Source organism: Brachyistius frenatus, unplaced genomic scaffold, assembly GCF_029030835.1.
Source record: "Brachyistius frenatus isolate BFR_SWC_R1_liver_20210118 unplaced genomic scaffold, ASM2903083v1 Contig_9, whole genome shotgun sequence".
NCBI lineage: Eukaryota > Metazoa > Chordata > Actinopteri > Embiotocidae > Brachyistius > Brachyistius frenatus.
The window spans coordinates 6,695,396-6,723,195 of NW_027210608.1; the positions used below are offsets into that span (position 1 = coordinate 6,695,396).

Consider the following 27,800-nt stretch of genomic DNA (forward strand, 5'->3'; position numbering starts at 1 on the left):
AGTGTGTGCTGGGCACCTTCTGGGCATGTGATCAATATCGCAACAAATGCAGTCAAAAACGGCGCGATTAAAGAAAACACAATTCAAAGAGCGACTCAAAAAAGCAGAACCTGCAAAAGTAAGTATCACTGACATTTTTATTCTTTTGAACTTTGCACATCACAGGAGAAAGTGTACATTAGTAAACGTTCATAATGCATACTCTCCTCTCCTCTGTGACTGAGGCCCCTTCAGCAGGTGTGTAGTACATAAAAACATCTGCTGTGCAGTACACACTGATGTAAGCACTAGTCCAAAAAAAACCTTAAAAAAAACACAAACCTTTTACAAACTTGTTATTGGAGCTTGTGATTAAGACTTGCACAGATACATAAAATTAATTCAGTGATTTTGTAAAGAGAAATTCTGTCTCCAAGACCAGTGATACTTCCACCATACTCAATATCCAAATTAATAATTATAGTCTCCATCAAATTCAATATTCTCCAGATACTTGTGGTTTTCAATCAGCTACCTGACAGCATTATTTGTTTCCCCTCCGAATCCTTCTCATAATTACCACCACTACCTGAAAGTGATGGAGCATTACTTCTAAAATGGACATTTTGCGCTTGAAGTATGGCTGAAACCGCCGAGGACAGTCTTTCAATCAAACTACTCCACGTTCCACGAAAGTCAAATGAGATGCACATCACATCAGTGGTATTCCTAATGACAAATACCTGAATATTTACCTCAATGATGATTGATATAAACGAACAAAAAAAAAAAAGTACCTGAAGGATTACAAATGCAACTGATGAGTAAGCGTCATCACGGCCAATCAAACTTTGAACTAGACAATTTCTAAATTCCATTATGAATACAGAAAGCCACTGTTGGCATTCATTTAAAACATTGTAAATGTAACAGGTAGCAGTAATATAAGGCAGATAACAAATGTGTGTGGATGATTTATTCTTTTTAATATTGGCAGTTTGAAGACTTTGTCCTATAAAAGAGTCGTTTTAAGGCTTCTTTGTCATTGACTGTGTAATGATGTTCAGTACCAAAACTGCAACCACAATGAACAGTTACAGTCTGAATGGGCACCGATTATTACCTGGGAATAGAAGGCTATAAAACCCTATAGGCTAGCATTTAAAGTACCCAGAAAACACAACTTTTTACCAACAAGGCGGCACATTATCCTGAAAATCAACTATCTAGAGCCGATTCTGACATCCTTCACTGTACACTATAAAAGTCCCCAATTTAGTATTCTCTCCCATTTCCTGTCTCAATTTTCAAACCTTAGGATTACTATCTCCTCTGGTGGATTCAGTTTCACACCATGCTCATGCCTTACAATACTAAAGTAGCGTCCGATACTATTTTTATCCCCTTTAATAGCGAGCGAGTGAATCCTTTCAGTGGGTGAAGCGGCTGCTAACATCTCACCCGAGGCCTTCCGTCGCAATATTAACCCATTCATGTTTAGAGAACATTGGGGCTTCTGTAACCCAGAGACTGTCCACAACTGTGTCGGGAAAAAACACAATATATTACGATACCTTTCATCTACACACAACCTCTCCCACCTTGCTCCCCCAGCTGCTTTGTTACATTTTGATTTCACAAGATTGGACGCTACGAGCTGTGGAGGCCGACGAAAGACAGAGGACAGAAGAAGAGGGCTTAAAAAATAAATACATCAGTAGTTCTACGCAAAAAGAGATAGAGATACTTTTTTTTCCAGTAGGCTAAAATACTTTAAACTAGACTTGCTGCTTTATGTCTGAGCATTTTGGTCCATTTACCAGTCGTTGTAATAAAAGGGAGTGTGGTTAAAAAATACTTTATATAAACTCAGGTGCATTTGGGGGACGGCATATCCCTTAACTTATTGGTGTTCAACCACTTAATTAATTTCCAGTTTTTGCTCATTGGGTGCAGCTGCTTTCGAAATGAATCTGAATGAAATACGTGATGAGTCAGGATCACATTCTCCATTCAGAAAACAAACTAACCAGATCAATCCAGGTGAACAGTGGGAGCCTCTCAGGGGCTGTATTGCAAAATATCTAAATCTTAATACATTATTCTGTTCAAAAACTGCCATAAGGGTGATACTATTTCACTTGTTTCCAATGTATGGTAAACTTCTTTTAGATTTACTTAAAAATCCACTTTTAAATATCATGATGCAGCAGTTGCTTTAAACTCCCCCTGCTTCAATTCAAGTTCCTGAAATATTGAGGGAGACTGCAGTGGGAAAAGGTAGAATTATCCCCTCCATTTGCATAATAAGACATGACGCTACATACGAGATGAAATGACTTACAATATTTCAGTTTTTTTGCAATGGTCGGCTTCAATCCTTTATCAAATGAGGCCCCTTTGATGCGTATATTTTCTCTTTTACGCTGCCTAATGAAATCTTTAGAAAGAAGGAGAGGGAAGAAACTGCCTGAAGGAATGTTTGACTTAACAAGTGTCAAAAACAAAGTGTAGAAGTTAAAGTTGTTGCTACTTTCACAGACTATTTCCATCTCAATGGCTTACACTGACTCTGGTTTCAGCAAGGCTGACTGTCTTTGCCCCTCCCTTGGATGTTTCACATCAACAAGACATCGATTAAGAAATAATGACTTGGAAACAAACAGGCTTAAAAAAGACCAGAGCGAAATCTGCTATTGATTTCATATCATTCGTGCCCACAGCATCATCCGTGGTCCCAGCAGAAGCGGTCTGTATCGACAACTGTGGCTTGATTCAAAACCTTTTGTATCACTCTCCTGTAAAAATGCTTTGTTTGACACTTGGGCATAATAGGGAGTTCCATACATAAGAATCTGAGAGCCAATGCTATGAGGAAGCCTTGGAGTCATCATAGTCTATAATCAGCTGTTTGATGTATGACAGTTTCTCATGGAGATACTCGCAGCGTTTCTTCTCTTCCCGGTAGCCTGGAAACTTCTGTGAAGAGGAAGAAAGTGTGTAAATAAAAAGGGGTTTTACACCGTTACACTTATTCTTTACACCAAGCTAAAAATGATTGCCATTAACCAGTATGGATAATATCTGATCATGGGAAATAAAAAGGAGCAAAGTGTAAGACAACAGCAACAGCCCTTCTCAAACTAATGCCATACTGCTACACTTTCGCCTATTACAAAAACAAAACAACATTAAAAATAAAGCGGGTTAAAGAGTTTACTGCTGACTTTTTCCTTTCAGAGTTCACAGTGTTTATGTATTGTCAGTAATCTTGTGATTGTCTTAAACTAAACATAGCTGATAAATCTATAAAAAGATATTTCCTTGGAGGTCCAGTTACCTGAATGACCTAAATGAGAATGCAGTTATTTCAGGGTCCAGCTACAGTATATGGTGCACACAGTTATTTAAAGAAAGCTGGTAGCAACCAGATTTGTGAGCCCTGATTTATGATGAATATCTTTTCATGCTTTGTGGTGCATAACTACGGAAAGTTTGAACACTTTAACAATAAATAATAAAATAATAATAATAATAATAATAATTTAAAAAAAAACATAATTCAAATGTCTTTTTAGACATTCTGTGGCAATGTGTCTCAAAGGGTAATCAAATACAAAGCACCTTTCAAAAGGTTTTACTTCATACATATTGCTTTCTATATGAATGTTATAAAAAAAAAAAATATATATATATATATATATACTAATTAGCTGCAGTCTGAGAAAAACTTTCACCTCCTTCACATTGGCTGATGATATTATAATTCCTTGTTCCCTAACTTCCTTTTTGGGATACATTTTAAGACCGTAAATACTCCTACAGTTCTCAGAGTGATAGACAAATAATCTGTGTTGGTTTCATCCAAAAGCTTTAGTGACCAAAGGCAGAAACCTTTTTGGATGATGATCTTTCCACCCTGGTGTGATGCATTTCTCTAGTAAACACGAATTATTTAACAGCACTGTAATAAAAAAAATGATCAAACTTAACGCACAACAAGTTCTGGCACCGATATCAAGTTATTAGCACCCAGTTTCTGCTAAATTAAAATGTAGTTCTGTTGAAATGTTAAGTGTTTCTTAGCTACGGTGTAAAAAAAAGATTTCTGTGTGTTTAAATGTTTCACTTACCTTTCGATACTTGTTGTACTTTTCGAGTATTTGGTCTTCCATTATCTAAATGGTACAAAATACAAATCATTAAATTGTTCATTTATCTGCATAGACTAATATCCCAATTCAGCACTGTGTGCCTTGTATCAGATCAGATCTGGATGTCTAGAAGTACCTTATATTCCTGTGTGCCGGGGGACAGGCTCTTGATCTTGGACCCCAGCTGAACAAACATGTGAGTTATGGTGGCGATCCGGGAATGGAGGTCTTTGTACTCGTCATACTCTGCACAGAAATCCTCCTGGTACCTCTCACGCTGCTCCAAACTCCTTATCTTGCTGTAGGTGCTACAAGGAGTCACGCAGACAAACACACTCAGCGATGATGTATCTGTGACGTTATATGGCCTGACACACAATGTATTCGGCCTGTTGCAACAGATTACAGCATAAAGATACACTTCTACATCTGAATTTTGTCATAGGATATAGTTCAGCAGTCACACTCTTTTATTTAACTCATGTGATGTTGGGTTTTCTAAAAGAGACAATTATCTCAAATCCAAATTAAAATGTTCTACTTGTGTCGTACCGCTTCTTGACACTAGATGGCAGCACAGTGCTATGTGGCTATGGTAGCATTCATCACTTGAATCTTCCCTTTTCATCTACTTTATATAACCAACAAATAATAAATAAAAGGAAAGTATAACAGTGACACTACATGGAACAATTACTTTAACACACGTTTAGACTTACAGCACATAATCCGGCTTCTCCTCTGAGGCCACAGCACTTGTGATGTCGGGATCTGAAGCACAAAGACGAGATGAAGAAAACGACATTAGCGACAGTGGAGTCTTCTGCACGATACTTTTCTATTATCTGAATGTCAATCAATGTGTTTTTGTATTGCTAAAAGCCACTGTGCGAGTGTCCCCGCCCTCCCTTGTGCACACAAGCTAGGAGCTTGTGGGTGTCAGGAGACCTCTCGGCTTAAGAGACCCAGTGCACCACTCAAGATGTTGTTGAGTCAGTCAGCCACATAACACACTGAGGACTCAAGAGGGCGATCTTAAGGGAGCGCACACAGCCACGCTTACGAGACAATATTGTACAAAAGCGCCAGGGGGCTGTCAGATAAACGGCCACTCAGAGCGACCTCGCACACAATTACTACTGATCAACAGTTTTTAAATATAAGTGGTTCAACTTCACGAGAGAAACTGCATTTCGGACACATAACAACAAAGAGGGTGTTTTGGAGACGTGACAGCTCAGTAGTCTCGGGAGCAATAAAGACTGTTGCATGGAAATCAAAAAAGACCTATAAAAGCAGGGATGTGGTCAAAATCAACAAAGACTTCCCCCTCTCATCACTGATCTCATTATTTGACCAAAAACCATATCAGCCAAAATATTAATTTGTGTAAAAAGAAAAAGGCCTTACTGTCAAGTTTGCCTGACTGCTGCTTGAGATCAGGGCTCGTCTGTAACCATTCGCTTCGCTTCTCGTCTTTTAACCTCTCCCGCTCCTTGTCTTTGTGCTTTTTAGATTTCTTCTTTCTGTGCTGGCTGCTGGCGAGCTGCTGCTGAGCGCAGTCTGGGTCACGGTGGGGCGGGAGGAAGTTCACTTTGGGTTCCCGCTCCGTGGTCTCTGAAGCAGGTCTGTCAGAGCTGCTGGGCAGTTTGTGCATTAGAGGAAAGCCATTGTTGCCCCCTGGTAAGCCATTTTGGTAATCAGTATGGGTACTTGTCCTTTGAAACTCAGTCTTTGTGTGGAAACTGGGGTTGAGGGTAAAGGTTGCATTATCGTGTGCTCCTTTATTGTTTAAGAGTCCGTTTACAGCGGGCTGCTGTTGTAACCTCTGGTCTGTAAGTTTTTGTCTCTTAGCTGCTAGCCTTTCCAGTGAGTCAAAAGGCACGGGGCGTTTCTGGAAAAGAAAGAAAGAAAATTTGAGAAATCAACTTTTATCTCTTAAATATTATTTATTTTTTTACACAAGCCACACAAACAGCCTGAAACTTAGCTTATTAATTTGACGTTTAAAGTCATGAACCGAATACCAATCACAACCTCACTTCTCTTCAAGTGACTTCACCCGTGTAACTTAAAAACCAGCAGACATCAAAAACCAACAGGTCAAAGGCAGAAGGTGAAGACTGGAGGGCAGCAATTCAAATGCAAACGGCACTCATTTACATGTGCAGAAACCACGATAAAAAAAGCAGCAGCAAATTTACAAACAGATTGGTGACTTCCACACATATTGAAAGGTTCATGGAAAACAAAAAAAAAAGGGTCATTTACCAGTGCAGGATTTTTTGCTACGCTTTGATCCTCTGAGGTTTTCAGTATCAACGAGTTTCCTTGAAGATTCTTTGATTGGTTGCTGATATGAGGCTGCAACTTCCTGTTAAACAGAGAGAGGACAAGGCAATGAGACACAAATATATCATCTACGTGGAATTTAGAAACGCTCAGTTTTAACTCCAAAGTTATGCCGGTTTACTGGAGACCTACTAAAGCTGAACATGAAAATGGAACAGATTTGTGGGACTAAGAGCTGAGGATGTGGGCGAGAGGTGAAAAGGTGACTAATAGGGCCTGTGCCTGCTGGAAGCTGCGAGACTGTCAAGCGGAAAATAACGTTTCCAGGTCCAATTGCCATTTAAAAAAAAAAATTTAAGTAACAGCAATTTGTCAGTCGTGATAATGACTTTCACCACCAGTCTGTGCTGACAATAATCAACAGCAAAAAGTGGCCCGGACAAAAGTGAAGACAGACTTGTTTGTACACCCCACGTCACAGAGAAAGAAGCTGTGTAATGACAGTAGCAGATTGAAATCATTAGTCTGTTGTTAAAGGCATCCACGTATCCGCCTGTGTCCAACTCACCTGGCTAGCAGCCTGCTGATAAGCTGCCTTTCCTCCTCGCTGTAGCCTGGCCAGTCCCTCTGCACATGCCTGTAGAAGTCATCCTTCAGCGAGTAGCTGCTGTCTTTGGGATTCACTTTGGCAACCTGAAATATCCAAGACACCACATGACATTAATTTTAACTCCCATTAATGCCTTTAATTTCTGAACTTCAAAACTGTGCACACAGCTTAACCACAGTTGATAGAAAGCTTAGTTTTACTCCATCTACGTAACAAAATAAGCTCTATTGGTGTGATGTTTCTACGATTATGTGAATTACTGTGTCGGGACTTCACGGTGTCTCCGACCACCGGGCAAATTAAAGTCAAATTTTTACTTTTTAGTTTTTGGTCTCTACCAGCTCCCGAAGGAAACATCTGGCTGTTGAGCAGTTACATTCTCCAACATGCCAACCAGCTAGGTGCTAATTTTGTCTGCCGCTCGGTGCTGGGTAAGTAGGGTGCAGTGAGTTTTATAGTGAACCAGCTGCCTGCTGTGGCCTAAAACAACATGCGAGTGGTGATAGTGAACCAAGATAGTAAAGTTGTAGGCTATAAAACTACAAGCTACAATCATCCTCTTTGTCATTTGACACATTGTTATAATACAAATATGATATTTTATTATATGGCAGTTTAATGGTTTAATAGGCCCAAATTGGTTGTTTTTGTGATTTCTAGATACCATAAATTACTCCACAAAATACAATACTGATAACTTATTCAGAAACAGTCATATGAAAAGTAGATACATGTTCTACATTTGTTTAACAAGTCTGTTTATTTTATTACTGTAGGAGATGAAAAATGTGGCTGTGCTAAAAAAAAGAACAGGCCTGATGTAAAATACCCAAAATAGTGTCTAACTACTTTGATAAAGTCAAAATTGTATTTTGAAAACATTTTAAACGCCTCTCTTGATTTGAAATTGAACCTACATGTACATGTATGTATATTCCAGCTTTTATTTTGTCAACTGTCAGGCGAGCTGAAAACTTGTGTTACTAGAATAATTAATAAACTGTGTAATTACAAAAATACTTAAATATATTAGCTAAGATGGACCAGGATGTGCTACAGTGGCTCATCCACATTCCTGAAAAGCAAAAGTATTTCTCTGTGATTCTGTTCCCATCAGGGAGTCTCAGACTTTCTCTCTCAGTGACTTTAACCTCTCGTCAGACTGCCTTTCAGAACATCTATCTTTCTGGGGCCGCCTGACAGAGCAGCCCGCCCAACAGCAAACACAATCTCTGCAGAGACAATTACAGCAGCGACCTAATTACTCACACGGACAGACACACACAGGCGCACACACATACACACAGCGCGCGCACACACACACACACACGCGCGCGCGCACACACACACACACACACACACACACACACACACACACACACACACACACACACACACACACACACACCAATGGCAGCAGTACAAATGCACAAACATCATTTATCAATTACTCAAAAATGTATATGGACAAAATGTACATTATATTTTACAATAACAATCACAGCTTCAGTTAAAGCACGAAGGGTCCGTGTTTCTTTCAGCCCAAGATTATATGTTTGCTTGCCTGAAAGAAGATTTTTGTTAGATCCTGGGTCACACAGTTTAAAATCATCGCTATTTTTAAATATTGTGATTTTAGTGTGAAACATTGGTGGTAGTTCCTTGAAACGGATGTCTTTCTTTTTTTAATAGTGTCAAATACATTGTATAATGTGTTGACGGTAGGTTGGAGCACTTTGTTAATATACATAGTTTTTCATGTGGGCTTTCATTTCAAAACACACTCACCAGACAGGAGCCAATACATGTAAATGTGTGTGCATGTAACTCGGTATGTTTTTATGTGTGGGTAGTGTGCAAATGTGCAGGTCAAATGTATGAGCGAACACACAAGTGACCGTGTGCGTGGTGTTTTTTTTTTTTTTAGATGCCGTGTTAAGGGTGTGTCTGCGCATGCATGTAAGCGTTTGTGTTCAAATGCAGTATTGTGTCTCAGTACCTCCTCCAGTATGGCACCAAGCTCGGCCTTGTCCTTGGGGCCGGCTCGTTCTCTTTCTAGCCACAGCAGCAGCTCTGGTTTTCTGTATGCTTTGAGAGCCAGCAGGTGGATGATGCGGTCCCTCAGGGGCTTCTGGGTCGGGGTGGCCGTGCCGCCGCTCCTCCGGTTGTTGGCAGACTGCTTATAGAAGCTGCTGTCTGAGGCAGACGGAGGAGCTGGCCTCTTGTGGTACTTGACACATTTACCTGAACACAGAGAATGAAAACACGGTTAATTTAAGTGATACATCTAAATTCTTGTAGTTGCATTTGGATTACATTACCACCAAAACTCTACACTTTATCATATCAATAGGACAAATTGCATAAAGCCTGTGTTGTTATACATATTACAGCATATTATTTTCCTTTTAATATGTCAGTAATCAAGAAATCAAGTCTTCAGAGTTTCCTGACATTTAGAGAGACTTAAATTTAAACTCATTGGAGCTCGTTTGTAAATCCGCAGCAGGGAAAGTGGGCCTCAGTGAAATGTGTCACGTTGACACAAAAATCAAAAGCATTTCACATTTTTATGTAGGAGGTCCAACAAAGGCAGCGAGATGATTTTGAACCTCTCAACGCTGCTTTCACCTGTTCAACACGGGGAACACGCTCTGTGGGCTGCACTGTCGTGACAACCGGTTGTGGATGTGTGAATATTCATCCACATATCTTCTACATTATCTTTAGATCACATGTGCATGCAGGTCTGCAGATATTTCTCCTCAAATGTAAGCATTTGATTGATTATTGCCTACACCGCTGCTGCAGACGGGTGGGGCATGTCAGAGCAGTGAAAGCTACCTCTCTCTCTGTGCTAATCCCATTATAGGTTAATCTGCGCTTTGAAGGTCAGAGAGGGTGGAGAGGGGCAGGAAGAGAAAGCTTTCTGTTCAACCACAAAAGTGTGTCCTGCCAAGAGATAACAACCCCATGCATTTTCATCTGTCTACAAACAGTCATTAATCATGATGAAAATATACTGAACTATGTCCTAATTACGGTGTGTGGTGTGTCAGATGCATGCGCTGTAGGTTTTGGCATGCTTTATAATGTGCACTGTGTTTATGACACCCTGCCGAGGCTGAGGGAGGAATTTAGACTGCACTTAATACATGTTTCCCCTTTAGGCATACTGTATGCTGCTATGTCATCTTCATCTAAAAGATCTGATGTTACACAATCCACACAGTCTAAATTTGGTCTAAACCAGCCAGAGTTCCTCCCTGGAGCTCCAGGACTGACATGGGGGTCTAGAATTGGGCCAAGAAAAAAATATTGCATAACAGCGGCAAAGGTTGGAGAAGAGAAAAAAAAAAAGAGAGCGTAGCTTTCCAGTTCATGTCTTTGTATGATTAATATGCTCTAAGGTATTCTTGATGATTATGATCTTAGAAAACACACGAGCGTATCATCTTTGAATTTCTAGTTGCATTGCAAAAATTTTGCCAACTTTTCTTCATCATTAGAAATTTGTGATAACTTTGAACAGATAAGCTTGTGGCACCACAGGGCAGCAAATTCATTTAACAACCTATGAAATCATTTAGAGCACCTATTTGGTCAACACTCTTTTAAAAGACAGATTTAAGAAAAGACACAAAGTCAGACTGAAAAACAAAAAACATGAATAAAAAATAATAAATACTGGAGACAATAATTAGGTTTTGGTCTCAACTTGTATAACCAAAAACACAGCCCACACATCTGCTTTCATTACACATCACAATAGGAAAATATCTGGTTTTAAGCTTTAAGCAATATTTTTCAAATAAGGCAAATATTCCTGACTTTTATTGGTGCTATAATACTTTTATTTTTGTTTTTATAGGGCACCATTGTGTCCACATCCAATTTGTTGATCTCTCTCCAAACTTAGAGCTGTTTGACCCTTCCCCATGAAACTCTGCAGCTGTGTCAGCCTCCGATCCTCTGTTTTTTTCATTACGGGGCCTCTTGCCTAATCTTACTTGGATGTGTGGCTCCAGGTTTGATCTCAATGGCGGAGCGGCTCCAGCTGTCCTTCTCCACCTGAGACATCCTCTCGCGGGTCATCTGGTAGGAGTCGTCTGTGGCACACACGGTGATCTTGTCCTGGATGCTGCCTTGACCTTCCAGCTGCTCACGGCCGTCACTGCGAAATAAAAACACAAAGCTATTTGAACAGCTTTCTTCCGACTCCACAGTAAAAACACTGCAAGGACACAGTCTTGTTAGCTATCAGTATAGGCGCCACGCGGCATACTAAATTTCCCCACAATTTTAACGTGGCTTTGCGGTAGAAGACAGGTCTATGGTTTCTGTATGTCATGTCACAGGCTAGATATAGCTCCACAGCCTGCTACAGCCGTGAAAGCCAGATATCCTGGTTCAAAGCAGTTTAGATCCTGTGGAAAACCACCAGGAATACTTTAGCTCCTGCCAGCATGCTTGCAAAACAAGGATCATCTTGGACAAAAGCAAAAAGTTTAACACGTGAACCTGGACTGCATTAATGCTGTAAATAAATCAGGGATTTACTATGCTGCCAAATCCTTTTGTTTTTAAATATATAAAAATAGGAACTGTTCCCCAATCCAATATTCCTTTTTTACAACACAATTACATACGTGACCGCTGACCATTACGTCCATTTAACCCTACAAAAAAAAAAAAAAAAAAAAAAAACTAAACAAATATGAAGCCGGAGAGAGCTATATCTCGCCCTCATGCTGTTGCGCTGTTTCTTTTGGCTGCAGCAACTGACTGAAACCACAACTAGTTAAAGTCAAGACCACAATTAGCCATCTGGCAGCAAGAGGCAGCAACAGAGCGTAACCTTCAGTTTCCAAGCATATCCAGTCCATAAATAAAGCATCACAGGTCACAGTAATGAGAGGCTCAGCTCAGAAATATACAGGAAATTACAATGGTGCCGTGCTGTGTACGGCCAGCTGCGAGCGAACTGTCTCATGATATATGAGCATAGAGAGAGCTGGAAGAATCAGGTTTTAAAAAATGTGGTGAATTGCGAGCTGCTAATCTATGATGAAAAAAATTCTGTCATCTGAAGTCACAAAAAGTGTATCAGATCAAACATATCCGGAAACTGAAGAATTTGTTTTTGCAGAAAATATTTGTTAAATTTCATTGCTGATTTATGTAGAAAATAAAAATACATACAAAAATGCTTCACTGGTGTTTAAGACAGGGTCTTATATTGGATAAAAGTAGCATTTGGTGGAAAAATTTTGGTGGAAATAAACATGGTTGTACTTCACCGTCGATACTGAAAAACTCCATACCTCGAAACATATTGATGGATGCAGTCAAAGCTGGCTTGCGGCTGGTCTTTGCTGTCGCTGGATAAGTAGAAGGAGAAGACGCGAGGAGCAGAAGGTGACTGTGATGTGGGAGCTGGGATCTTGATGTACTGCGAAGGAAACGATAGAAAAACTGGTTAAAAGAATTCTTTAAAACAGAAACGAACGTGTGAAAATGTCTGCAAAAGCAGCTATACAAGTAATGTTCCTATATCCAAACTCCACACATACAAACAATACATGTCACCACACAATGTGCAACACATATTCCAGGTTTTTCTGCCAGTTTTCATCATGATTTTGGCCATAAAAACAGGTTATGTGTACTGTATGTGGGCACGACCACATGCAGTAAAAACATGCTTATATTCTTTCATTGGCTTGGTACCAGCCAGTTGCTTTAACTTGTCAACATTTTCCTAAGAGTTTATACATCTTATTATCTTTCAAATTGTCAACTTATTGCAGGGAAAAGCAATTACCTACTCAGCAGAATTTCAGACAAACTCGCATGCCAAATGTATTGTAGCCAAGGACACGAGGCCATCCAAAGCCAAGGTTTTTGCAATCAACATAAATCAGTGAAGTTTCTATTTTCAAAACCAACGAGCCCACTGTCGAGATCAGACTTCGACTATTGTAGTTAAAAAGCCCTGAAAGGAATAGTTCACTCTAAAAAAAAAAAAAGCTTGACAATATCGCCTGCCGGCTGCGCTGTTCAATACATGCAAATACAAGAAAAAGATGTTGGGGAAAAAAGCACACCAAGTATTTTTCTTTAATTGCAGGTGGGGCTAAGAATACACCTAACCCTTGTTTAAAAAAAAAAAAAAAAAAAAACATTTTAGGAGCAAAAACAACAGAAGAGGAGGATAAAGGGAAACTAATGAAATGAAACGTGTACAACAATATTTGCAGCCCAAGAGATGATGAAATATCATAACATATGTTCTCTAGGCTGAGAATTGCACAAGAGAAAAGCTCAGGGAGCTTTCAACACAAAAATGGTTCAACCTCTGGGGCACATAAATGTGCTTTGTAAATTTAATTGCAATCTGAGCAACAGACTCAGAGATTACTTGGAGGGACAGCCAGATGGGTGCCACAGCAGGAAAAGCTCGGGGGCTGAACAAAACCTTAAATTTGCTACAGTCAACATTTTTATATCGTTGAATCAAACGTGAAAACAATATGACGATGTGAATGGGGATACTCGTACCGACAAGCCCACTGAGAAATATCCTATAAATCTGCTACTTTATAGTGAGCTCTTTGTCGAGTTGTCTGTCCTGAAAATGTACGGTTTTGATTCATTCTCGTAGCATCGTTTCTGCCAGAGCGAGGAAGCTCTAAAAAGCCACTGTACATCACCTGCTGAGCATTACACAGAAGGCAGGACGAGAAAATGTCTGGCTGGTTTACATAGTGCCAGAGAAACAGATTTCCCCTTGTGAGTTGGTAGAGACCAAACACGGAGATAAACGAGACTAAATATTGGACATAACTCCAAACTCTGTCACTGCTGGAGGTGTAAGTGAGCAGCTGATTGATAACAAGTTTATCATATCACCTTAAAAAGGTGTTCATTTATTGCAGGTTTCATCACCCTCCAACTAAGCACCCTGAATTTAAAAAGGAAAATTTACATATTTTACCCCAAAACTGGACAAACCCTCTGACCAGCCAATGTTTTATCATCCTTGACAGCTCGAAATGAAAATCTAAGGGAAAACAAAAACATAACAAATGGACATGCATTGTTTAACCTCATTTGCTTCCAAATTCTTCTTCTTCTTCTTCTTACAATGTATATTTTCTTTACTGACTCGTGTTTGCATTGAAACACTATAGAAGAAGTACCGACGCACTCAAACTCCCACATGACGAATTATATTACATTACACAAACTGTTCAATACCAGTCATTTAAACAACGTGACGTCAAAAACAAAACAAAACCCTATTCTGCGTATGTCAAAGACCAGTGGTGTCTGATTCACGTTCCACAGAGGTTGGGAAAAGCGCAGTGAAACCAGATGACGCATGAATGAGTCTTCTGTCAAGAGTATAGGAAGATATACAAGCATGATCTGATCAATGTCGCTGGGGAAAATCTGGGAGATAACAGAAACACAGTGCAGTTGTTTGAGACTAAAGCACTTGGACTATGACAAATGAGCTGTGGAGAAATACTCCGCTGAAATGACATCATGAGGTTATATACGGCTTTTTAAGAAAGGACAAAAGCGCCGCTTTTGTTTTCAAAGACATCTCAACGTGGCCTCGTATAAATACCATAAAGCTCTGTAACTTTAAATAAATCTCATTGGGTAAACTATGTTCTTAAGAGTCCGCTCCACTGAGGCGTCCATGAGATCTCCTGGCAGACTCAGACGAGCGCACCAGAGCCAAGGCTGCAACCTCCAGGGCAGACCAACGCAACACGCGAACACACACAGACATATAATAACAGATCCAGAAAAATGGGGATCAGAACAAAGTTAGCATCCACGCTGATCTGACCACTGACACAGATGTTATTGCAAGTCTACGAAAGTAAAATTCAGAAAATATTCAATGTGACCTCCATGTAGTTTTATGGGAAATTTGCAACAGAAGCACAAAAGGAGTTTTAGGGGACACACGAGTGAGTGAAGGCCAGTTCTTAAAGAGCTAGTCATGCGCTACAATAAATGCAGCAAGTTAAATCTCAGTGCGCATCAGAGATCCACACTGTCATCACGACTATTTTCTATTGCCTCTGAACAGTGGCCGAGGGATCAGCAGCTTCATATCCGTCCCATTCCTCATGTTGCTGGCGTCGCTTTGGGGTGGGAAGCAGTTAAAGTGCAGTTATAGTGGGGGATTTCCAGTGCTATCTTCGGTTTAGTCTCTGCTACACGGCTCTGGTCCCACTTAGCCAATCGTGTCCAGTCACTGCTCAGATTTCTTAAACCTGGAAATGGTGTCTATAATTATTTTAACTGAGTGTGGTTTTAATAAAGACTCTAAAATGGGAACTATGTATTTATGTCATGTGTAATGTCCTCTTACCGATGGCTATTGTTAAAATATATCATGTTTATATTAGCAAAAGATCAAATTACTTTTTTTTTTAGTACCTTTAAGCTCATCGTTAAGCACATAACTTGATGTTTTGGTTCACTGTCATAGCATCATTTTCAGAGAAAAAGCTCTAAAAACGCACGGTACATCACCTCAGCAACAAACGTCAGACTGAAAGAGTCAGCAGCTCGCCTTTGAACACAGTGGAGCATTTAGCAATTCAAGAATCAGCTCTTTCCCTCAGGAGTGAGTGGAGACAAATGAATCGGGTACACAAATCCCACTCAATGTAAATGTTGCATAAGCAACTGCCAGCTCTCAAGACCAGTCGTTTATGTGCAACTGTGTTTTTATTTTTTTTAATTTCTAAACCATTCAATCACAACAAATGACAAATCACAGTGACAGAGGTAAAAACAAAACACTCAATCTAAACGGCATGCACTTCCTGATAGACGAGATTTTAAAACCAAACTATGCACAAAGCAGTTATTTTGGTCCTGCCTCAGCAGTGCTGAAACTCTTAAGAGTAAGATGAGATGTAAGCTTAAGTGTTTGTTGGCTTATCAATCGAAATTAGCAGGTGCACAGTTTATCATGCAGCGTGCACACATTTAAACCCAGGGCAAACTGCTGCAAAATCCAGCCGCAGCTCCTATACAAATTCTTTATGTATCTGCAAGCACCATCACTTTAATGGTCGCGTCTTTATCTGTGTGTGCGCCAGTGTAAACAAATGCTGAATGACAGATATGGTCAGTCCCCTAATCAATCACAGTTTAACTTCCAGTCCTGCAGACAATCAGGTAAATGGTTGACAGTTGAGTGTATTTATAAATTACATTTCTGCTTCAGAAGATAACGGACACTGACCACGACTCGGAGATCAATAGACTATCAATCTGATCTGAACTAATAAATGTTGCGACTGCCGCTCAGTTCCATTTCAGAGGGGCGGCCCCGTTACTTCTGTGTTGCTGTCTTTAAAAGTCACCTCAGATGTTTTGACACAACTATGCAACAAAGCAGTTGGCTCTTTTTTCTTATCAGCCTGCTGCACATGTCCTCACACGCAGGCTTTCACCGCAGGAATTCACACAAACTGTTTATAGTATGGCTGAACTCTCGTAGCACAGAGCAGCTTGCATCCAGCCGCACTTGTGGATCTCAGTTTCTGACATAATTTGAATTTTAATGTGTCCTGTGCTGGGTTGCGCAATGTTTGCCTGGGGCCAGCCCTTTAATGACACAGTTACAGCCTCCAGGTTAACACTGGATATCCCATTGTTTGCAGGAGACAGAAAGATGGTAAGAAAACATGTTGTAACACTGAGCAGATCACCGTATGGATTATTTGACACCATGAGACATTTTTGTCAACATTTCACAACTGCGATGTGTGTTCTTTCGGTTAAATGACCACTTAGATCGTCAGATCGTGCAACTAAATATTTATACAGTTTACGTACTTCCTTTTTCAACAACCTCTTAGTGATACAAATAAAAGAGTGCTTTAAATACAGATGCCACGGCCAGCACTAACATATCTGTGAGTTTAAACCATCTTACACCCACAAATCATTTCAAGAAATCCCCATCCCCATTGTGAAACTTTAAATTAGTTGTGAAACCAGAGAAGCAGCTGGCAGTCAGAGCTGCACTAAACAAGAGTTCTTGTTTCAGTTGCAAACTGCAGTTTGAGAAATAGTCTTAAGGGCTACAAGCCTCAGCAAAACCATCAATAAATTGCGAACACCGTGGACGTGTAGTAGTACTCTTTGAGAACGTGGTTCAATCATGACTGTAGATCGATGTCTATTCCTAAACTGTGGGCAATGTCCCCATTATGGTTGCACATTTGATTGTTGTTGAATTTAAAAGGCAAACTGTTGAGATCCAAGTGGTGACAGACCTCTCCACACAGCCTCTCCTAAACTTTCGATTTTCCGTAGCCTCACGGACTCTCGAGTACTCGCGGACACAGAAGTATAATACTGCCGTTACTGTAAGCATGTTAGCTATTGGCTTTGTGAGGTACTTAGTCATGTTTTAACCGAGTCGTGGTTCTTTCTTACTGCTATAAAAAATGTTTTCAGCAAAGATACTTTTAAAGGTCCCATTGTTACACTTTTTATTTGCAGTCCTGATATTATTTAGAAGATATGTTTGTGGTTTTAATTACTAAAAGCCATCTAAATGACATTTTGGACCTTTTCTCTTCATTTTTTTTCCCCCTCTGCAGCTCTACCAACAACAGGCTGTTTTGTGTACATGTCTTTAAGGTGCATAAATATCAGTGCCCCTGTCTTCTGATTGGCCGCCTCTTGTAGCTTAATCGCGCTCTGATGGATTGACCACTGTTTTCTTCCACATAAAATATTAATGTAACAAATGTTTAATAACAAAGAAAAAGAAAAAAAATGGAAATCAGTATTTATACTATATAGTCCCTTTAACACCAACTATGGTTTGCACACAGAAAAAGTTCAGGTTTATGTAACATAACTTAAAATGAATGCTGACATCACTCGATGTGTAACCTACCGTTTGCCATCAAGTACACCATATGTCATATACATTTTAACAGAATATCTTTAGGTTTTAGACTATTGTTGGAACAAAAAAAAACAACACGTCATCCTCATCCATTATTATAAACTAGCCACAATCAAAAAGAACATGAACCCTGAAGAGGAATTAAGGTCAGCGCACATTTAAATGTTCACCTGGCCAGTGCTGCTCATGCGAGTTACTTGAAACAGCCCAGACAGACGATGCAGAGCTCTGCTGCTTGTTTTGAACACGACTTCTGATATCCAAAGTTCACATAAAGCATGATTAGCTTTTTTTACGAGGAGTTATTAGTGTAGCAGAAGGCTAAAATACAGTTAGTAAGCTGGATAAACGCCACTTTACAGGAACATAGTTTACGAGCCAAACAAAGTTATAAAATTATAATTGTGTTGTTCCAACAAAACTTTTTTTTTTTTTTTTTAGCAGCATCACATTTTGTAAGTGGGGAAAATAAGAATTCAGTTCAAAACATTTCTGTTTGTCTGGAAGAGCTGCAGATGTAAAGCACTTCTGGGTGAAAATTAAGTCTATCAAAGATGAATGCTGAAATTTTATACTGAAAAGGAACAACCTACTTTGGAAACAAACGTGTTACTTAGTCAGCGAGGGGGTCATCGGAGGACATTTCCTCTGATCTTCCTGCTCTGTAACAATTAATAATTTACGGATGTGTCCGCCAGATTGTGCTGTGTGCCGTCACAGTATTTCCAGCTGTTGCAGATGCCCAGTCATGCATTGCACGTCGGCGCGCTCACTGACATTTATCCGGCGATGTCTGCTCGTACGACCCCCACGGGCAGACTTTGAGACCTCTGCTGTGCAAACTACAACAAGCACTCTCGTTCCCAGCCGATGGGGCCCACAGCAAAGAGCCCAGTGCATTCTCCTGAGAGGCACACACTGCAATTCAAACCCGGAGAGGAGCTCTTACAAAGGATTTGGCACTTAAAGAATTCAACTGACCATGAATAATGAAATATTTATCGTCTTCCTTTCAAGTAAAATATTCAGAAAATCAGTGGGTTGCTTCTGATCTTTGTGATTCTTGATTGAGCAAAAGAAAAGACAAGAAAACGCGGCAACAAAACAAGCTGCAAGTTACCAGGATGGTTAAGTGTAAATACAAGAAGCAGCAAGGGTCTATTCTTAAGAAATGGATGCAATAAAAATCGCCTTGAAAGTGACTTATGACCCCAGTAATGCTCAGTGACCCCCGGAGGCCAAAAGGCAAAGAGGCACAGCAAAAGGAGCCTGAATCTGATGGGTGTTTCAACATATGTTAACTTTTAACCCAAACTGTCACTCCAGTCGAGTCCCTGAACCGAACTCTGTTTCACTCTAGACATTCACCACTCTGATTGTAAGTAACACAGCTGGGACAGTCTTGTCCTGGTTGCTCTTTTCACTAATTCTGCCTGTGTGAAATGTCTGCCTGTCTGTCTGTCTCTCTCTCTCTCTCTCTGTCTGTCTGTCTCTTTCAAAGGCATTATTCTTGGCGTGGGCCTGTCTCTCCATCTGTTTTCTTCGTTCATTTCAGTTTTATCGGTTTGCCTGTTTCTGTCAGACTCACAGACTCCTTTTTTAGTTTTTCAATACAAGCTTTCAAAGCAAAGGAAATAATCTGAAGGGTTATTCTACATGCAGATTTGGTTAAAAGTCACATGTGTAAGGAACAGATTTCATTCAAAATGTTCACCATTTGAGATGTTGGTGCGATTGGGCTATAATAACAAAAGTGTCATTCGTCCCGCCCTGACATGTGCAACCAGGCTAAGAGCAGAGCCGTCAATCAACCAAACAGTCCTGACAGGAGGCCTAATCAGCCTAATTCAGTGAAAACACTTCGTATCAGTGTCCACAGGGACAAATACAAACCAAACAAACCCCACGCTGCCATACAGTGATAAATGGGCTGCAATTTTATTGCACGCCGTTCACTTCAATGACATTTTCTTATTCTCTCTTTTTAGAGACTGAACCGAAGAGAGCAGGTCACGCCCTCCATCTCACTCACGCATCCGTTCCCTCAGGCCGCCGACATTTTTGTTCAGATCTTGCTATATTTATCATGTTAGAAATTAGGCTGAATAAATGTGAAGACATTTCAACTTTTCACCCCAGCTGCTTATGTAAGGGAGCACAGTGGCAGCAGCAGCAGTTTTAGGTTTGACGAGTTGTGACTTGCAGTTCTTTGAGCTCCTTGGCTTTTTGAGTTGAATGACATCTCTGTGAAAATACTCGCATGTACAGTGGTGTCTGTGAGTGCGAGTCCATATTTTACTCTGCCTCTGTATGTCTCCATGTGACTTGCATGTTTCTGTGAATGCACTTGTATTGTGTTTGTTTGTGTGTTTGTGTGTGCGTGTCATATTTCAGTCCACTTTGTGCGGCGTCATGCAAACAGTCAAGCCAAGACTTGAATTTCGAAAAGAACTTGGCGATATTCACATTAGGGCAAATGAACTCGGGTTGTACGCGAATTGGATTTGGCTGTTCAATAATAATTCCTTTCTGATCTGTCAAGCAGAAAATCCTCAGCACTTTCCTTTGCCTCTGAATTGTCAAGGGTCTCTCCCCCTTTCTGCTTTTAGCGGCGGGCAGTGGAGGCGTTTCCCTCCGTCACTACCCCTCGTGTGTCCAGAGGCCCTTCTCTTCATGATCAAAATCACACTCTAGTCGAGCCTTACTCCTGAACAGATGACCCTGTGACCCCCACCACCTCCACCTGACTGATGCACTCTAGGTGGCACTTTTTTTTCAAGGACGGTGCATGCGGAGACCAGTGCGGGATCCCAGTCCAGGGACACCCAGCTCTGGGCCGTCACTCTGAACCTTAACCTCAGACCCTTGATGGGCAGTTTCACTCCAGTAGCCCTCCGTGGGCCGACAGTACTCAGCTCTTCTCCATCCACCGGAGGAAGGTCAGTGGTTCAATGTCTGTGCCCAAAATAACACTAAAAAAGGGATTTCAGTCAACTGAGGGTTTTGTGACCGATGATTCGTCGAGATAACTTTCACAAGCTGCTCTAATGTGAACACAACACAGTAATGTAAAGTGTTTTAGGTTAAGATACTGAGACAACAAATGTCCTTAACCCTTGAACAAATCAAGTTACAATAACTTTCACGAAACATAATCACAACTAACAAAAAGAAGGCAGTTAGAAACTTTTCCACCATTACAAGCCACCACCCATCTGCTTCTCTCTGACCCAGGACATTCAATGGAAGCACCCGTAAGCAGCCTAAGGAGAAAACATGACACCGCGATTGTAGCGCCTGACAAATAATCACTGAATTGGCAATTGGATTATTAGTATTAAAATTTTGAAAACCTCATTATACAACAACTGGAACGTTGTCCAATGGGTAAGAGTAGGTAGGTAGGTAGGTAGCTTTATACTTTATTAATCCCCGAGGGGAATTTTTTTTCGCCACAGCAGCATACATACAGGAGCAATAATAGAAACAACAGAATAAAATAATAATAGAATAGAATAATATAATATAATAGAAAAGCAATAAAATAAAAAATAAAAAATATAAAATGCACAGTACATACAGTATATATACAGTACATTAAATATCTATATATATTATATACAACAAACCAATAAACACAGTCAACATATATATATATATATATATATATATATATATATATATATATACACATACAGTACAGTATATATCTATATATATAATATACATATAATATACAAGCAACCAAGAAACACAGTCAACAGTGTTATTGTACTGTGATGGAAGAAGAGGGGGCAAATTTTACTCTGCAGTAAGTCTGTACGATTATTATATTTGAAAATTATGTGGATAGTTATTGCCCTTCTTCCCCTTTATAGCTTTCTTTATTATTATTATTTACTATTTTGTTTAAATAACCTTTGAAAATAATCGGATTATTTTTGCTCATCTATAAATACCAAAACTATCCAGTTGACCTGCATCAAGGTTGAAAATTTCCACCTGAGAAAAAAACCCCGCTGGCATTCCTGCTCGAGTTTTGACAATAAAAGCCAAGACTGCCAGTCTGTGTGGCAACACTGTCTTAATGAGCCTCAGTTCACTCTCTACTGTCATAAATGTGTCAACCCGTGGAAGATGCAGGACGGGAAAGGCTCATTTTCCTGGCTTCATCAAACTATAAAGTCGATTGAACAAAAACTGTGAGAGACTGCTGTCGCTGCACAGGGCTTATGTTTCCTGCTAGCTTTTGGTTGAATGTGGGGTCTGGGTGTAGATCTCATGCAGCCTATTGTTTCCACATCCTCTGCAGCCTGAGTAATGGCCTTCTGAAAACAGGCCGTCTTTTGTCCTGGCCTCCTCGGCTCCAGAGTGGGATGCCATGGCACTGCTTCCCCTTTCTGGTTGATAGGAGGAGAGGGAGGAGGAGGAGGAGGAGAGGGAGGAGGAGGAGGAGGGAATGAAACTTGTCTCCACCACTGCTGTCTGCTATCAGCAGGAGGCAAGTTTCTCTGGGAAGGCTGCTAATGCAAACTGTGTGTGTGTGTGTGTGTGTGTGTGTGTGTGTGTGTGTGTTAATCCAGTGTGAGCAAAGAGAGGCTCAGCTCCAGCTCCTCTCACCAGGGTGTAATCAGCATTACTGCCACTCATAAGAGTGAGGAGGGAGAAAGGCCAAAGTCTAGCTATCAGCCAAACATCTTCGCCACTGGCCTAGGGACACACACACGCACAAATAAACACACACGCTCAGACAGGCAGCCAGCCACCACCCTATTCGTCCCCACACTTCAGTAAACACTACTTCTCATCACAAAGAAAAGAGCTGAATGGTTCCCAGGGCCACAAGTTGACACATGCCATTTAAGGCAAGTCCCCACCACAATGAAGGACAGAGATACAAAAAAAACAATGTGTGTCTGTGTCTCCGTCTGTGAGGAGGAGGAGAGGAGGACTGGGGGGGGGCAGCCGAGCTGGAGAAGAGCACGCAAAGAAAGAAAGTCGCATTTATGCGCGTTTTCCTGCAGCCGCGTGTTTATGATCCCACAGTCAAGTCAGTTGGCGCTCGGAGCTACGCGGCGTCTTCTCTCGTGCCGAGTTCCACATGCCGACACTGGGTGATTAATGTGGCCGCCTCGAGTGGGAGACAGTGCATGTAATCAAGCCTCGGAGTGTAATCACCTTCCATTCCTTTTCATTTGCAATTTCACAGAGGGGCAGAGCTGCTGCCAGAGCTGCAGGCTCCAGCGCTCGGGCAGAAGAGGGAAGGCACGAAGGAGGAGGAAGGGGTGCAGTGCCACGAGCATCCCCCGAGGTTTCTGGCTGTAATGCCAAGAACGATACGTCTCCGGTAGGTGCCCGAGGGCCAGACTGTCAACTTCAACAAATTGTGGGTCACTGTGTCCGACGACTGCCCCATCCTTCCTCGTCCCCCAAAGCGTTGGGATCCTTGCAGAATGCTATGTTTCTAGACATTTAGGGCCATGCCATACCATGACCCACACGTGTGTGTGTGTGTGTGTGTGTGTGTGTGTGTGTGTGTGTGTGTGTGTGTGGCGGAACAAGTACCTCGTTATGCGTCATTAACTTATGGTGTGAATTTTCACATGAGGGAATTAAGACGGGACACGTTCCTCAGCGAGCCGAGATGTGCTTCGTATCTCTGAGCTTCTTCGTCGGACAGAGAGCACTTTTTTCCAGCGCTGCCATGGCCAGATCTCAGAGGGACGCTTGTCTACGCCCTCCACTCACACCTTCGCTAAATAAATATGTAATCTGGTCGCTGCACAAGATTTTCATTCTTGGCTTTTTACAGAAAAGTTGCAAGCTATAACCGATGTTAAAAACATCATAATCCCTTAACAATTTTCCCTTTGTGGGCACACACACCGATTAACGAGATCTGAGGGAAAACAACATACATTTATAACAAGTGACATACGCAGCACATGCGCTACACTGAGGAGATTACTGAAATGCAGTGCAAAGTGAAAATATGGACTTGTGCTTTAATGCCCTACACCTTTCCACGTGTTGTTTAACACTCAATGTTTCAAAATGATTTATGCTCAAATAAAGAGCGTATTTTCTTCACTGCTTTAAGATAATTAACCAGTTCTTATTCCTACACACCTCAGAAGCATCCACCGCATTGAAAGCAACATCAGTGTTTCAGAGATGTCAGCTAAAACACTAAACATTCAACTTTGGTCATGGTTAAATAAGCAAATGTTAAAGATGGAAGATGTTTGCACTGTTCTTAGTTCGAGTCTCCACTCCATTAGATGCACAGCAGGGATGTTTCTATCATGCTGGGCACAAACAAACCCTCCGGGCAGGCCACAACACATCTGGACTGACTGTAACACATTGGGCTGAATAAATTGATTCATTTTGGGTGATCCAAGTGACAAGGCAGCCTGCATTCCCCCGCTCATTGTTATTCAAATCAGAGGAGACAGAACACAATCAGAGGGGACTCATAGGATCTCAGCACAGGCAGCTTAAACACACACACAGACAAACAAAAAAAACAACCTACACTCAGACATGGATACTTGTAGAAAGCCAAGGGGCAAAGTTTTCTCTGTCTTTCATTCACGCAGCCAAACCAACCAAACAAACACACACACACCCACACACCACACACGGCGGGTCCTCAAGGGACCCACTCGGGTCCAAGCAGGCCAACAACTGCAGCACAATGGGCACAGGGGGCAAGACAGGAAAAAGGAGGTGGGACATGAATAAATCATGTCTTCAGACCACACAGGACACAGCAAAAACAAACACACCCGCATAAAAAATAACCATCCCCACAAGGTCACAGCAAGCAAATAAAAAAATGCAATGCATACTGATGCATGCAGACATGCAGTGTATCACTTACACACACTTTAGCATAAAGGTGTGCTCTCTCTTCAATTCACACACACACACACACACACACACACACACACACACACACACACACACACACACACACACACACACACACACACACACACACACACACACACACACACACACACACACACACACAGGAAAAAGTGGGACTCCAGCCCGGGAACAGGACAGGAAAATTAGTAGGCCAGAGTTCATGTCATCAGCATAGCTATTACTGCAGCATAAGTGTGCCAGCGCTCCACACACAGACACAGATTTATGAATGTCTGAGTCAGGCAGACAGCGAAAGCTAATGCAAACTGAAGTCATGATGCCTCACGCTGTAATCAAGAGCATCATGACTCCTGTAATTACCTCTAAACATTCATTTTGCTAATAACTTTAGCTCTCTGTGCCGTGTGCTGGGAGGGGTGAAAAATTCCCTGCAATCCTTCCGCCATCACAATGACAACAGATGAACTGTCAAGGAAACGTCTCCTGACGTGTCGCTACAGTACAGCTCTCTTACAATAAATCTCCACTGGAATTAACCCTGGTTCAAATATCAGTTTTATTGCCTTTCTTTGGATTTTAACAGCTGCCATTTCCCTTTTGCATCCAGTACAGAATAAAGCTAGTAAACTTCTTCTCTTAGGTCAACCATGTGTGTCTATTTTAAAGCACTTTATTGAACAGGCACTTCAATTTCTGATAAAATAACATGAATCCAATCATCAAGTTTAGTTTTGGTGCACTGCAGGATATACTCAAGTCACACAGCTTTGGATTTGCAGCATTCTTTCTAATTTAATGCCACACATATCCGTGTGCACTGAGAGTTGCAGTTGAGATCTACAGAGCTAAAACTCCCCTGAAAACAAACAATAGGGGAAAAAGAAAAAAAGCAAACTGACCGCCCCCTCACCTCCAACACTTGACCCCTGCTCAGAGAATTACTATCTCAGCAATCAATCCCACATGACAACTTGAGTCAGTTCAGAAACTTCAGACTGAACACATTGAGGATGAGTTACGGAGCCACATCCACCACACCAAAACTGTAAGAATGATTCTGACGGTCAGGAAGTCTAAATCAAGCCGACTGCCCTTTTTGAGTTAAAACTATCTTGTAAAAAGTACCCCAGCGCTTCAAACTCAGACGAAGCAACTCGCACTCTCCCACCATGCATATTTACAGGTTTAGCCACACAAACCCCCCCACAAAAACAACTCACTTCATCTTGCCATGACAGGAAAGGGGGTTAATACTCATTCCAACCAGCCTGCGCAATTAGCATTGACTGACAAGTAAATCTTCCCCTTGGCTTAAATCAAAACACACAGTTCAGGCTACTTACTGCAGATTATGGTTCAATTTAAAGAGCCACAGAAAGATGCTGCTGATTGGTGCTTCAAATGTATTGTACACATGCACACAGATATAAAAATTCCCAAACAAAAACAACATGCGCAAGGCAGGTCTGTCGTCAACGAAGGTTCCTCATTTGACTCCTGATAACTCCTTTCCTCACTGTTGAATCTGGCAGAGGCAGACGTGGACATGGCAGTCCATGTGTGTGTGTGTGTGTGCACTTCTCCTTCCCTCCCTCTTTCCTCGCATCCTTTTCCCAGCGCAGCTCGCTGACCAAACAAAGCCTCTCCACAGTCACCAGCCTGACCCAGTAACCTGCCTGCCTCCTATCTGCAGGAGAAGACCGGCTCCCATGAGTCCTCTGACCTTGGTGGCAGCACAGTGGGGCATGAGAGTCAACACAAACGTGTGATGAGCAATAGCGTCTTTGCAGTTCTTGAATTTAAGAAATTGTTTGCCTTTGTTTTAAGGAGTGTTGCCTTTTTTTTTTTTTTAACACAACCACTCATCTTGTAATGTATCCATTGGCAGATAAGGAAATAAAGCCTTGTTTTATGTTGATCAATTGCCCATCACATGGGCTGTTAATGTGACTAAATTAACGTTAGAGAATGAGAGCAAACTTACCCCTTGATTTCCTTTAAAACAAATCGATGGTTCACTTGGTAAAGACCCCTGAGGGAAGAGGAGAACGAGAGATAAGCCATGTGTTGTGTCATATATTTGTTCATGTGAATTCCTTAATCTCAATTAGTCCAGTCAACACACGGCGTAATCTGTTTAAATGCAAATTAAAGTTACACAATCAATAATGCCCGTGTGCCGTTAATGGTCTCCCCTGGAGCTAATTATGAGACGAACTAGCCTACTAGTCAATTAGATAACTATGCAGCCTGCGGGTTGCCTGCTGTACTTTGAAGCACCACGAAGGTTTCCCAGCAAACAGCTGACGGACTCTGTCTTTCCCGACAATCACAGGGGTTCAGTCCTGCTATGCAGCAATGAAGCCAAATGATTCAGAAGGAAACGCAGTTAGAAGTAACTGGAGCGACTGTCTGTACCACAAAACTGACTACATCATGTCAACAACTACATTAATAAAATAAAAAAATTAAATAAAAAAAAAGAAGCCTTAACAAACAGTAATTTAACACAAAGGTAACAGTGAATTTTACAAGGAAGAAAAGCACAACCGAAAACTTTGAGAAGTGTAAGACTTGAATTGATCCCCAAACGCGCACAGGGAAACTCTACCTTGAGGTTTTGGTACGCCTCCAGCGCCCTGATAGCCGTGTCCGTCAGCTTGACATGGAACAGCGTCCTGTTGGGGCTGTTTTTGTTATTTTTTCCACAGGAGAGCCCATAGTGGTGCTCCTGCCTGAGCGAAGCCATCGCTGGCTTTTCTCGCTGCCCTGCAATTAAAGCTGCTTTCCTCTTGCTGCTCAGCACTCTCCCCGAGACGTCACGGCGTGGGCGGGGCCTCGGTGACGAGCAGCCGGACTCCACACTGTATCCCTGCTCATGACTCACCCTTAACACACTGTATAA

At 41.3% G+C, this 27,800-nt stretch overlaps 1 protein-coding gene across 1 annotated transcript; it reads right to left on the reverse strand.

The window, feature by feature from the left end:
• Nucleotides 1-131: 131 nt before the first annotated feature.
• On the reverse strand, nucleotides 132-27,651 carry LOC138616294 (RNA polymerase II elongation factor ELL-like). Its single transcript, XM_069690508.1, has 12 exons — nucleotides 27,507-27,651; nucleotides 26,880-26,927; nucleotides 12,360-12,487; nucleotides 11,046-11,209; nucleotides 9,035-9,279; nucleotides 6,994-7,118; nucleotides 6,405-6,507; nucleotides 5,544-6,027; nucleotides 4,853-4,904; nucleotides 4,270-4,441; nucleotides 4,113-4,157; nucleotides 132-2,958 (listed from the first exon to the last, which is right to left on the reverse strand). Exons 1-12 carry the CDS (start codon nucleotides 27,642-27,644, stop codon nucleotides 2,848-2,850), a joined length of 1,815 nt encoding a protein of 604 aa, XP_069546609.1. The 5' UTR covers nucleotides 27,645-27,651; the 3' UTR covers nucleotides 132-2,847.
• Between the last annotated feature and the right edge of the window lie 149 nt (nucleotides 27,652-27,800).

Bases quoted from the DNA above. Each gene is read 5' to 3' on its own strand.
- LOC138616294 (XM_069690508.1), bottom strand. From the start codon at position 27,644: ATGGCTTCGCTCAGGCAGGAGCACCACTATGGGCTCTCCTGTGGAAAA. The intron at 12,488-26,879 runs GTAAGTTTGCTC...TTTCCTTCGCAG, and splicing joins GTTTTAAAGGAAATCAAGGG to TACATCAAGATCCCAGCTCC. The intron at 4,905-5,543 runs GTAAGGCCTTTT...TTTGTGCTTCAG, and splicing joins GCAGTCAGGCAAACTTGACA to ATCCCGACATCACAAGTGCT.